The sequence below is a fragment of the Paramormyrops kingsleyae genome, chromosome 21, assembly GCF_048594095.1.
Source record: "Paramormyrops kingsleyae isolate MSU_618 chromosome 21, PKINGS_0.4, whole genome shotgun sequence".
Lineage (NCBI taxonomy): Eukaryota > Metazoa > Chordata > Actinopteri > Osteoglossiformes > Mormyridae > Paramormyrops > Paramormyrops kingsleyae.
The window spans coordinates 11,350,927-11,364,584 of NC_132817.1; the positions used below are offsets into that span (position 1 = coordinate 11,350,927).

Here is a 13,658-nt window from a genome sequence, read left to right on the forward strand (position 1 = left end):
GATGTGGATCCATGACCCCAAACTTAACCAGAACTTCCTTGGGCACTTAAGACCCCACTCAAGCTCAAGTTCCTCCCAGACACTACATAACAAGATGAGAGCTGTGAAAACACTTAGATTTGAATTTATGACTGGTTTAAATTTAAAGTTAGGTTTGGATTTGGTAAAGAGGCCTGGTTGAAGCGATATACCTACCCACTGCTCCCTCCAAGTTAGTTGGTTAGTTGAAGTTATTTGTTTCTGGTTGTCTCCCAGCCCCACTCCTGGAATTAACCTGTATAAACAGGTCTGCAAATGCGCAAAACTAATGAAAACTCAACCAATCTAAAAAGCTAAACCACATATTCTTAATTTAAAATTCACTGGCACATCCAATCAGATTTGTAAGAAGGGCATTGATTGATGTAAATTGCAGAGTGTACTGTGTGCTTGATCATAGTGTTAATTTAAACCTAGACTTGATATAGGGTCGCGAGTGAGCTGACATGGTAAAAATTGGGTCCCAGTGCAAAAAAGGTCAAGAACCATTGTTCTAGACCATATGTTTTGTGTCAGCTCCACTCATGGGCGTAATTTCCAGGGGGGTTAGGGGGGTCATGACCCCCCAATAATCAGATCCAGCCAATATAACCCCCCCAATAATCATGTTTCCCCTGTAATGGGTGGAGACCTCGACCCCCCCCCAATGTTCCAGCCAAAGTTACGTCCTTGGCTCCACTAAAAAAACTGTTTTCTAAAACCATTTAGCGATCTGTCCTGGATTTTTGTAATCATTTTGTACCCGCGGCTAGGCAAACTTTACCGTGGGCATCTCCCCTCCAAGTGGCAAATTGGGGGGGGCTCTCGTATTTCTTCAGGGCATTGAACCCCCCTAAGGGTCAAACCCTAGAACCACCCCTGTATAGCGGATTACCCATATCAGTATAGATCAGTATCTCGATACATCACAAACTGCTTCCACCTGGGTCCTCTCCTACTAAAATGTAGGCAAACACATGAAACCATATTCATCTTCTAGACAGCTATCTCAGGTAACATAAAGTAAAAGCAGCCAATAACCCCTGACTGGATGCCAGTCCCTCGGAAGGCGCACGCGATTGTAAGATCGTGACGTCTGAAACAAAGAACTAATTCTGCTCAGTGGCCACGACATGGAGCCATACACCAAGTTTTTAAAAAATCTACATGGCTTGGTAGGCTAGTGAGCTACTGTAATGTTGTAACGTATATTTCGAAGGTCTCTTCAGCGGAGTTTAGCGCAATTATATTTGGGATAAAGAAACTGATAAGATAATTACGCACAATACCTCTTTTCAAACAATTATTAAAGATCGTTAGGAAACATTTCAAACGGAACATGAAACTGTGTTACCAGCAATTTATGAAACGTTATGAATGGCGGGCATTTAAACTTTATTGTGTTAAGTCGGCGTTAACAAGTTGCAATCTGCAGTATTCATATTGTCTTTCTTGCTTTAAAAATAGGCCTATATGTCATTTAGAGAAGCAGCTTGATATTTTCATTATCTACTGTATACATTACATTAATATAAATAAATGTAGAACTTGGGCTGATGTTTGTGTAATTTTCAAGAGACTACTAATATATGTTTATGAAGAAATTGATGCCCTTCAAAACCGTATAAAGGGCAGCAAAGATTAATAAGCTAACGAGTGCAAAATAATCAAATATTTTAAGGGGGGCGTTTTCATGAGTAATACGACACCTGTGAATGTGTGTCCTGACAGTGTAGTATATCTTCTGTCGGGCAATGAGACACCGATATTTGATATGAAGCTCTTTCCTTCCTTCATAACAGAAACAGGCAAACATGTACTTTTATTACATTATCAACACACCTCCCCCTCTCTATGCCGCTTTTCTAAACCATAATGTCATTGCACTTTGCGAAAATATTTTAAGTGATTGTGCTTATAGCAACGTTATTGTTGTATTTGTGTTCTGAACACAGTGATGGATGTTTTTTTTTTTGGTTGGTTGGTTGGTAATATGCTAAAGATATTTATAAACAATGTAACAGCATTATTATCACTGTGTTCCTACCAGGGGAGTTTCTAGCTATTATTATTATTATTATTATTATTATTATTATTATTATTATCGAAGGGAGATTGGCATCGGGGCTAAAATATTTGGGGCTATAGGCTTAAAATACATGGGCCTGTAGCCCCGAATGATCGGACCTAACGACGCCCGTGTTTCCCACATATAACTGGGTTCGTTGTATTAAAATGTAAGTTTTTAAAAGGTTTTGATTTGTGCGTTTTATTTTTAACCATGTACTTCTAGTGTTATATTTCGAATGCAAATTAATTGTGTTCGTAGATATATGCCTATACATAAATATTTATTATTCTTAAACATACTGTAAACAATACAAACAGTATAGAGAAACATGTTTATCATTCATTATTATATGTTTTGATACCATAGATATTGACTCTTTTAGATGTTATTTGTAAATATTACTGATTTATATTCAGTCTAAATAGTATTTTATGTGCAGTTACCATATTTACAACCCCATTTCCAAAAAAGTTGGGACGCTGTGCAAAATGTACATATAAACAGAATGCAATGATTTACAAATCATATAAACCTATATTTAATTAGAAATAGAACATATGTTAGAAATGTTCAAGAAATGTTATTGTTTTATGACAAATATATGCCCAGTTTGGTGTGCCCTGCAATGGGTTGGCACTCCATTCTGGGTTATTTCCCTGCCTTGTGCCCATAGACTCCAGGATAGGCTCAGGACCCCCTGCGACCCTGTAGTCAGAAACTGGATACTCAACTCTAACTTGATATCCTCAGCACCTTTTTAAAAAGTCTGGAAGAGGGCATGTTTACCACTGTGTGGCATTGTCTCTTTTAACAGCACTCTGTAAACTTTTGGGAACTGAGGAGACCAGTTGCTAGAGCTTTGAAAGTGAAATGTTGTCCCATTTTCCCCTGATACAGGATTTCAACTGCCCAACAGTTCAGGGTCTCCTTTATTGTATTTTTCGTTTCATGATGCACCAAATGTTTCCAGTGGGTGGCAGGTCTGGACTGCAAACAGGCCAATCTAGCACCTGGATTGTTCTAATATGGAGCCATGCTGTTCTAATATGCATTGAATGTGGTTTGGTGTTGTCTTACCAAAATATACAAGGCCTTCCCTGAAAAAGACATTGTCTGGATGACAGCATATGTTGCTCCAAAACCTGTATATATCATTCAGCATTAACGGTGCCTTCCCTGATGTGCAAGCTACCCAAGCCATGGGCACTAATGCACCCTCATACCATCACAGATGCTGGTTTTGAACTATCCGCTGATAACAAGCTGGATGGTCCCTTTGCTCTTTAGCCTGAGGGATGCGGCATCCATGATTTCGAGTTTTGATTCATCAGACCACAGGACATTTTCAATTTTGCCTCAGTCCATCTCTGAGCCATTTCTGTATAAAGTTTAGATAAGGTTTCTTCTATGCATGTAGAGTTTCATCCTGCATTGTGGATGCGGTGATGGACTGTTTACGGACAATGGTTTTAGGAAGTCTTCCTGAGGCCATGCAGTGATTTCCATTAAAGAAATGTGTCTGTTTTTCATGCAGTACCAGCTGAGGACCCAAAGGTCACGGCTATCCAATTTTGGTCTTCGGCCTTGTCCCTTGCTACAGAGATTTCTTCAGATTCATTGAATCTTCTAATAATATTATGAACCATAGATGAAATTCCCAAATTCTTTGCAATATTAGATTGAGGAACATTATTCTTAAATCGTCACACCATTTGCCCATGCAATCTTTCACAGAGTGATGAACCTCTCCCCATCTTCACTGCACAGAGACTCTGCCTCTCTCTGAGGCTCTTTTTATACCTGATCATCTTACTGACCTGTTACCAATTAACCTAATTAGCTTTGAGATATTTAACCAGGTGTTTTAGCATTACACAACTTTTCCAGTCTTTTGTTGCCCTTGTCCCAACCTTTTTGAAACGTGTTACTGGAATCAATTTCAAATTGAGCATATATTTGTCAAAAAACAAACCTTTCAGTTTCAGCATTTTATATGTTGTCTTTGTTCTATTTTCAACGATTTACGGGTTTATATGGTTTGCAAATCATTGCATTCTGTTTTTATTGACATTTTGCACAGCGTCCCAACTTTCTTGAAAACGGGATTGTAACTTTCCGTATATATCCTAAGTGCATGATCCTATTTCCCGTTCTACACGCCCATTTTCTGGCGGGATGACAAGACATTTCCGACACTTGCCATATATGGTTAGGTGCTCATTTTCCGGTATGATGTAATTCTTCTTTGTGGCAATACTGTATTAAGTAATTAAATCGGTGCGTCCAAGTTAATAACTGAATTTTATGATTGAATTAACAAAAAATGGATGTATACTGAAATATACAAATATGTAGGCCTATTTTTAAAAATATTTGTACAAGCGTGTGAGTGGCCTATATACATTTATTGTTATGGAATTATTTATGGATTTATTTGGACACTTCAATTTCTATTCAGGTGTAAATATTTATCTTCAAATCAGGTCCGAAATAAAATTATAAGTACATGTCCGACTCGGTTATTAATATGCCCAAATTTGAAATTTCTTTTTTTTCGTTTCTTAATTTTATACTCATAGCCTACGTATTTTAAGTGAGACCTCGTCTGTAATGCAGCTTGTGTTTTTAACCGTGGCTTTGGAGTTAGGTGACATGAAGAGAGATTACGCCCTCTTCTGGCAAAAAAATAAACTGTCCCGCTTGAATAGCATTCATCTGAACTTTTCTGTACATCTCAGTATACGATGTTGTATATTAGTTTACGAATGATTGGCTACTAAGCTTTAATACTTTAAAAAACATAGCCGTCGCAGGACTCGACTGAACACAAACGTCTTTATTTATTGGACGTTGAGTTCTGTAGCGTGCATCGTGTTGCTGAAATTGAAGAGCCTAACTAATGTTCTGTGTTTTATTTAATTCGACACATTTAATTGGCTATATATAACAACCTAGAAACATAAAGGGCTGCTCTTGGCTTACACCCCACAGAAATACTTCCAAGGGACGCAGTGTAGGTCTCAGAATAATATCACATGCTCAGTTTCATATACTAATGCAGACCTTAGCATAGGACTACCCAGAGAGCAAAAATGAAAATAAACCTTGCGCGATTTTGCTTGTTGACGTTTTATTTGCAATTTAAATATAATTAACTTCTGAAGTGCTCAGAAAACAAACATAAAAAATATTTTATTACAAATGGTAGACATAAGTACTCCAGGGTCCTTATTTACAAATGAGTTAAACCTCATTGAACGATTAGAAAAAGGCGTAGCTTTGTAACGTATACAACAAATGCAATACAACTACAGTGTATATACATTTTTACAAAAAAAATGAGGATATCGAGCAAGTTCCTCCCACCAGTATATTCTCTCCTCATAGACCATTTCATGGTGCAACAACGGTGCACGTAGCCTATTTCGTGTAATACTGAAAGATCAAAGTTAATAAGGTCCATGCAAAACTTATGTTCAAAAGTCTTATCGTAAGAACGCGAAACAAAACCTAAAGTTTTTTTTCGTCCCTTTTGACACCGGCGCACCCTATCCTTAAATGTCCCCCGCCCCCTTCGGGCAAGACGGAAACTCCCGTGAACACGGGAGGGGCAGACAGGCCTTTAGGTGGTCGCTCACGCCACTCATGTACTGCATTTCTGGCAGCCCACTTTCAGCTTACTTTTAGTCTTTTTCCAGGCTAATAATCTGTATTTGCCTCGCTTTTCAGAAAGTCTGCAGCTGTTGTGTCAGCATAAGCTGGCAGCCGCTATTGACGTGATTCATGACCTTCTGCTTGAGCTGGGCGACCTGCTCCCGCAGCATGTTCGCGGTAGATGCCAGTTCGGAGTTCTGCGACTTCAGATTTTTCACTTTATCTTCCAGTCTGGAAATCCTCTCCAGTTTCCTCTTGCGGCACTTGGAGGCGGCCACCCTGTTCCTCATGCGCTTCCTCTCGGCTTTGATCCGCTCCTGGCTCTCCATATCGATAGGGGACAGAGGAGGGGTCTCGCCTGGCATTTCTGGGACAGTCTGCGGCTCTTCTTTAAGTGCTTGTAATCGTGGGTGCTGAATGGATAGCTGTGTGTTCATATGGTGCTGGGGCTGAGCAGCGGCGTAGCTGCCCAGAGTCGGGTTCCCGTTACTGTAGGTGGCTGCCGTCCCGGCAGTGATGCCCTGATTGAATGTACTGAGGTCTGTGTACTCCGGCGGATCGGCGCGAATGGGGCAACTGTACGGCGTGCTCCCCGCCATTGATGATATTGCTGCCATATCGCTGGGCACGCTTGTTTGCGGGGCAGAAGTGGCACTGACTCCATTCGGCATGTGCTGATGATGCAGCTCCGCAAGTGCCCTGACAAAACCCTCGGCGAAACCCTCCTGTTCATCTGTGACGTTCTTAGGGCAGAGGAACTGAGTGGGGGTCGGCGTTGTGGTGATCAGACCATTGCTGGACTGGATGATGAGTCTCTCTAGTTCGGGAGAGGCCAGCTTGAGAAGCCCCACGTCCGGTGATGTGAGGATTTCGTTTGCCTTTGCCCGCAGGTGAGGCTTTAGACTCCCAGTGGGGTCGGTGAGGTTGAGAGTCATGTTCTGCTTCAAGGCTTTGCGGTTGTATCCGTAGCCGACAGTGTCATGCTGAGAAAAGGCAGCATTCATCGAGTCGTCGTAGAAAGTTGTTTCCATTTTAGTAGACATAGAACAGCAACCAAAAATATTTAAAATGTCTGTTGTACGTGGATGGGGTTGTTTCCCCCTATTGCGTTTTCAGTCTGTAGAGTCTGGTCGACAGATTCTGGGGGGAAAAAGTTCGGACTAAGTTAAAAACACACATCAACTACAGAAATAAGTTTTGTGAAGACATCAACCTTATATATTTAATCATTTGTTTTATTGGGATACCTGTGCGTATCCTTCCGTCACGAGGATCTTCAAACTTCAGGACGCTGATTCAACTCTAGAAAAGTCCAGCAACAAAGTTGTCATCGGCAATGTTAACAAAAGTTGGCTGTCTCGGTTACTTCTTCAGGAAGACTTAAAACACGCCTGTAGTCAGTGTCAGATAGAGCTTTCGACCAGTCTTCTTAAGATACTCGGTAAGTGCTAAATGTGAGTCTTGTTCTCCCCACCACTCTCATAAACCTTTTACTTTGCTATGATCGGTATACTGTGAAGTCTTACACCGTGGAAGCAAACCTTATCTGCTGCTGCCGCCCCAAAAATAGCGATGATGTCATATTCGAAGTCGCTTATTGGCTAAAAGCGATATGCTGGGCGTTTCATTACGTTCGATTACGCCTGCGTTGCCCGGACGACCAACCAGAAGATTCTTCTTCTCGCAGTGGCTCATGGGATGAGGTAATGCTATAAATTGAAGAGCGGTGGCTTGTGGGATTACGTATTGTTTTTGAATATCTGGTTACCCGCTTAGCTCGTCGACCGGTGTATATGCTAGTCGGAGGATATTTGTTTTATTTCAGTTGTAGTCGATGGCAGGATGACATAATGTAGACGCGAAACAGCTATTAAAATAGAAATCTCTACTGTGTTTTGTTTCATGTTACGTTCCAGCGTAAAATAATCGAATGAAAACCTTCCTAGCGTCCATACGTAGTTTGGTCGATAATCCCGGTCAGTCGTCATATCTGGATTTATTGTAACTGACCGATAAACTGATCCCTGGTTCTAAATAGACCATAAATATTTGTTTTGCGATAATCGATATGGGTCCAATATTACGTACAGTGTACGCAAAAAAAAATTAAGCGTACAGTCAGGATAGTATTGTAGTAGAATGGTACTTATGATTTTTTTCGGGTTATGTAAATTGTAGGATTGCCCGGCCGCTGCACGTCCACTGTTCGGCATGTTAGATCAGTTCACCGGGGCTATGTGAGATACTGTTACTGCAAACTCCCCGAAAACTTGGGGGGGGGGGGGGGATCATCCGTATTCAGGCATGAGGTCTGGTGCACGAACCAAACGTCACACACTTAAGGTTCGTTTCCCTACTACAGTATTTGAAACTAGTATAATGCTATGCTTGAAAAAGGTGCTTAGACCTTTCGATGTGCATATTAGGTTGATCATTAATGTTTGGTCTTTTATTTTTAATTTCTCTCCTCCTTTACTCCCCCCTGCTTGTATATTGGAAAGTTCCCCCCATATGCCACCGTGTGCGTATTAACAGACTAGGGGCTCGTGTAATATGCAGCAAGAGTAACTGTCACTGGGGTGGGTGGCTGTTTGTCAGAAAGGCGGCGAGCCGGCTTGTTGTCCATTTATGGGGAAGGGGGAGACGAGAGGGGGCTGCGCAGAGAGCCACATGAAACCCGAGTGGGACACCAAGCGCCGTCCGCTAATAGAAGGACACTAATGTGACAGGATTGCTGGGAAACGAGGCGGCCTCCCGCCGCCGTATTGTCAAGGACAATCATGACGTCTTTAATGCATGAATTACACGTTTAAGAGAATTTATTAGTTACTTATAAAATAATATTCAGGGTTTCTATAGTTAAAACAATTTGTTTAATAATAGCTGTTTAGAACAGGGCTCAGATAATACAGTTATTAATGGAATTTAAAAGGATGTATTGTTCACAATTGCTGAAGGTCTGTAGCATTCTCATTGATGACAAAAATCATAATCTCAAGAACCGAGGTCTAGCCTTTTACAAAGCGTCTCATTATTATTATTATTATTTATTATTATTATTGGTAAACTGTGTACAGAATTATTGGAAGAAGTAATAGATTTTAAATCTCATTATGTCTGAGATTAGAATGTTATATACCTTTATAATGTTTGAATTTCCCCAGTAAGTTAACTTGAACCAGCCTGTGTCTGAAAGGAAAAATTAAACAGGATGAGCTGCCTGGATTCCTTCCCTCCTGATCACCCTACAAAAGGGTTTTTCCCACCAGTGAAAAAAAAGAACAATTATAGGAAACTTGCCTTCGTGCCTTGAAGAGATGGCGGATTAACAGGTGTCAGTCTGTAGGTAAGATTGACATCCTAGCGATCTTGTCCCTCAGGTGTGTTGTGATCTTATAAGACAGCTGGTCAGGGAAGTGTTCACTTTCAAGGATGGGTTTGAAAAAATGCCAAACTTAGCTAAATGAGTTACATCTCTGTGGATTTCTTAATTTGTTAAGAAAAACTTCAGTGTTTTATTTTGAGCTATTTGTAAGGTTGGTGCCCAGGCTGATTTAATTTCCTTGGGGATCCTTTGCACTGATTCTCGTAGTACAGGCTGAATACATATAGAAAACTGTCTGATAGTCTCAGAGCTTATGTGGATTGAATGGAAAGGTGAGGCACGTAGGGCGGTGTGACTGGGGCAGCCTGTTTATGGTACTGCTGTCAGGATATCCTCTTCCCGAGTCTCCAAAGCATCTTTCTGTGGGCTGTTTAGCCTGCCTCTTTCAAGATGACTCAAAAAAGCAGGAATTGTACCCTTGGCGATCCCCAACTGCGGTGGGTCTGGTGGAAAATGTTTCCAATAACACCATTTATTGAGGCCATCGTCCCATCACCATGGGTCTAAAATGGTAAAAACAGGATGTCCTAATGTGATTTTATGCAAGCAGTGTTGTTTTTTTTATTAACTCCTAAGTAGACTTTTGTATACTTTATGGTTTTTGGACCCTGAGAGCACAACAGTTTGTGTTGTTTGTGTTCTCAGTTTTAATGCATATCAGATGTTTTCTGCATTTATTGTATATAGTCAGACATTTTGTTTTAGTGCAGATAATTATGCTCTTTTTAAACATATTTAGCTAAGTAGATATTTACCAGATATAAAGGCCACAGAAATTGGTTTGAGCATGAGACAATCGATTTCTTTTAGTACTAATCAAGTGATTGATGTCAGTTTTTTAGTATCTGAAAGGTTGCTGAGGTGTTTGTTTTTCTCTGTCCAAGTCAGAGTACTGTGGAATCTAAATACCCAGTTTGGTAACAGTGTGCTCTGAGTGTTTGTGATTAACAGTGTGGCTCATTAATGTCCAACATCCCACTAGGAATCTGCTGGTAGGGGTGGGGAATAATCTCCTGACTTATGGTTATGTTTCACCATACTGTTGAGGTTCGAAAAGCTTTGCACATGTTTATAACCATCCTTGGCCCCTGATGTGTAAATCTGTCCCTGAGCTCAACTGGGGGCGAGTGACCGGCATTTAAAATACAGATGTGTGCTCATAAGAAAATGACAGGTTTTTCTTTTTTCTTTAAGTTTCATGATTAATCTGATTAAACTCCTGAACAGTGTATAACCTTTGCCAGATGGTTTGTGCGCTCATGATACCCACTTTCTCTAACCCTGCTGGCAGTATTTAAATCTGCTTCTGTTTACTGTTAGCATTTTGGTTTTGTTGTGGTGAAAGAGACTTAAAAGTTAGCTCTTCCTATGGCCCTTTGGGCCAATAAACATTTAAGAAGGCTGTTTTATGTTTTCACTATGACATGTTCTTATGCTTTTGCATGTGCTTTTTGTATTGTTTGATCTGCTATTTCAAAATAACCCAGCACACTTAATTATTAAAGCAAATAATTTTTGTTACTGGATTCTTTGCTTGTACTTCTGTGTGGTTTATTCAGGTGGATATTGTACTGGAGTAATTGCTGAAGCATATTCCCACCTGAGATTTGAGCCATCATGTGTTCAGGTAGGCCTTCTGTGAGTTTGTTTTGACCCACAATGCATGCTAATGCTAAAGATATTAATCGTACTTCATAGGGTTGCTCTGTTATGAACTGGAATTCCATATACGGTTTCAATGGCTTCATTGTCCTGGACTTCCTACAGGTTCTCCATAATATTTCATTGGATGAGCGGTTATGGCACAATGGATGGCTGGATTTTTCATGGCCTAGCTTGATGTGAGACACTTTCATTTTCTCCCTGATGACTTGGTGAGAAATGAACACATCTTGCCATATACACAGCCATGAGAATGGCTTTCATGGAAGTTTTACTTACACAAAAATGTTCTGAGGGCAGAACAAAAAAATGATTGGTTTGGACAGATAACCAATCATAGAGGTGGATCCAAGCACCTAGAGGAGGTGGGACCAACCAATCAGATGTCTTTGTCCCGCCTCCTCTAGTTGCTTGAATCCACCTGATCCACTGGGTTGGTTATCTCTCTGAATCAGTCATTTTTCAATCTGTCCAAAAAGAGCATTTTTGTATAAGTAAAACTCCCACAAGCGAGAAACGCGCTGGTTGCAGGGGCCACAAGGTCGATCCCCTGCCCCTGTGTTTGGGGGTCTGAGCGGAGCCACAGAGAGGAGGTGTCTCTAAGGAATTTGGGAGCATTTCATATGGCCATTGTCGTTTTTGTCTCTCAGCTGACACAATTCTGGCCAGTATATGGCCAGTACGTTTTCCTCACTGGAAAACAAAACCCTGCAGTACTACCATGCAAAATAAAATGAGACCTAATTGGTCACATAGCTCCTCTTCTTCCTACTCTTCTTCCTCGTCTCTTGCATGTTTATGCATGCAGCTGGGTATTTAACTCTGCCATTCAGGTGATGTAATATGTTTAAATTAAGCTCCTAGTGCAATTGTGCCAAAAATCGGCAATGATTAAAAAAATGTCAGGTATCTCCTGGGAACTTGACAGAATGCTTTGTGGTCTTCATTTGTTTTACCACATTTTCAGACCTCCTGGGAATGCAGGTCTGCTCTCTTGTCATGCAGATGCACCAGTGTTTTAGGTTCATGTCTCTCAACATTCGCGTGCTAGTGTACCTGTGCGCGCTGAACGAGGCTCCTGCCTGTTATATCTGCACTGATACAGGAAGCTGCTGATGTTCCTGCTTCACTTCATGTAGAGCCAGGTGCATGAGACTTCAGTATCTCTTTGGATGGGGTCCAATCCGCCCATGCTTCCACTGTGGTGCTGTCAGGAACACGTGGATATCGCCCACATAGTGGCCTGAGCGGCCTGCAGCCTGGTGAACAGGCACGGGGCTTATTTTGCAGTCGGGATGTCTCCACCCTACTCCCCCAGCCCCCACCTTCTTTCCTGTTCGCTGTGCAGCGCCTCATGTTGGTCATAGTGGGGATCCGAGTGTCTGATGCCTCTCTCCTGTGCCCCAATTCCCCCGCCATCTCACCTTGCTTCAGCTGGCGTCTATGTTCGCATTTATGCCACGTTGTGGCTGTTTCTTGTCCCAGGCTGGGGACAGGGGCCCACCTGCCCCCCACCCTTCCCGACCACCTCACAGAAAAACAGAGGTCTGGTGTCCTTCATCTGTTTGCCCCCCAAAACTCCATCTAAAGCCGACTTTGCATCCAGAATAGCATGCAGCCGCGGGTGGCCATGCCAGCGGTGGGGGGACACATCCTGCACCCAGTAGGGCGACATGAGCCCCGATCATCATGGAATCACACGTGGCATTCGCACTGCGTCTCCCTGACCTCTGGTATTTCATCACGGTTCTATAGTCAAGAAATGTGGCATTTTCCCCTTCTAATGGCCCCCGTGCCCACAGGTTGTGACATTATATGCAGTCTGCTGAACAGGAGAGGCGGTGTGGGGAGGGGGGGGGGCGCACACACAGATAAATGATAAAGAAAAGCAGCCATCATGTGTGTTTGAAAAGCTGTGAGCTCATGACACACAGCCCTGGGTCTTTTCTTTGGCTTGGTGTCAGAAATCTCACCAGTTACACAAACGCCCTCTCCCCTCGGGCCACTTGTTGTTTCAGCTGTTTGGGGGGAGGTTGCGGGCGGGAAAAGAGCCCTTTTTATATATTGTTTTCTGGCTGAGCTTTCTGCCAGCGCACGTCGGAAACCTTGAGTGAGCCAAGGCGTCCTCTCGTATCCCCAATAATCTTCATCAGCACGTCCTGGTGCAGCATTTGTTAGGTGCCCGCTCTAGACGTGAGTCACGGTGTCGACGCGTAAATTAGCACGCCCCTCCGTAATTGGATGGTAATCTACAGTGATTCGTCAGAATCATTTATCTATGAGTCACTGGCCAAGTTCTTGATTTAACGACAACGAGCATCTAACCTTTCAAGAAACTTTTTATTTTACAGACAGATGGTTAATTTAAAATCTGCTTCCGTTGTCTGAAAGCTTAATGTTGCCATAGTTATGAAATGGACCTCACCTCTGAGGTGCTCTCATCTGACACCCATCTCTACATTGTGATATGTTGGTTCTTAAAAAGCCCTTATGATGAATTTAACCATTAAATGCAGCGTAATTTCTCACAGCTGATGTCGTCTTCTCGGTCTTTATTTGTGCCGTTGACTGCCATTATTACTGACGACCAAGATTTATTTGTTTGAAATTTATTCCACAGAGATTAAAAAAACCTCGTGTTTGACTCTGACCTTCTGTGCACCCTAATTTACTTTAAAACGGGCAGCATGACATCACACTGGAAACCTTTGGACGGATCGATATTGCCGCCTGGCTTGTCACTGGTCAGACCGTGCCTCAAGTTATGGCAGTGGCTTTTGCCCACGACATGCGTTAAAATACAGAGGCAGTGTCTGTAAATTTGTTGGGGATTCACGCATTGTCCTGCATGGCTTACAGGTCTGGGTT

At 42.0% G+C, this 13,658-nt stretch overlaps 1 protein-coding gene across 1 annotated transcript; it reads right to left on the reverse strand.

Annotated features, from left to right (window-relative positions):
• Positions 1-5,202: 5,202 nt before the first annotated feature.
• Positions 5,203-7,261, reverse strand: LOC111847550 (transcription factor Jun-like). Its single transcript, XM_023818825.2, has 2 exons — positions 6,991-7,261; positions 5,203-6,883 (listed from the first exon to the last, which is right to left on the reverse strand). The coding sequence occupies exon 2, from the start codon at positions 6,784-6,786 to the stop codon at positions 5,815-5,817; it is 972 nt and encodes a 323-aa protein (XP_023674593.1). The 5' UTR covers positions 6,787-6,883; positions 6,991-7,261; the 3' UTR covers positions 5,203-5,814.
• Positions 7,262-13,658: the final 6,397 nt, after the last annotated feature.

What these genes read in the sequence shown, in the direction of transcription:
- LOC111847550 (XM_023818825.2), bottom strand. Translation starts at nt 6,786, where the DNA reads ATGTCTACTAAAATGGAAACAACTTTCTACGACGACTCGATGAATGCT.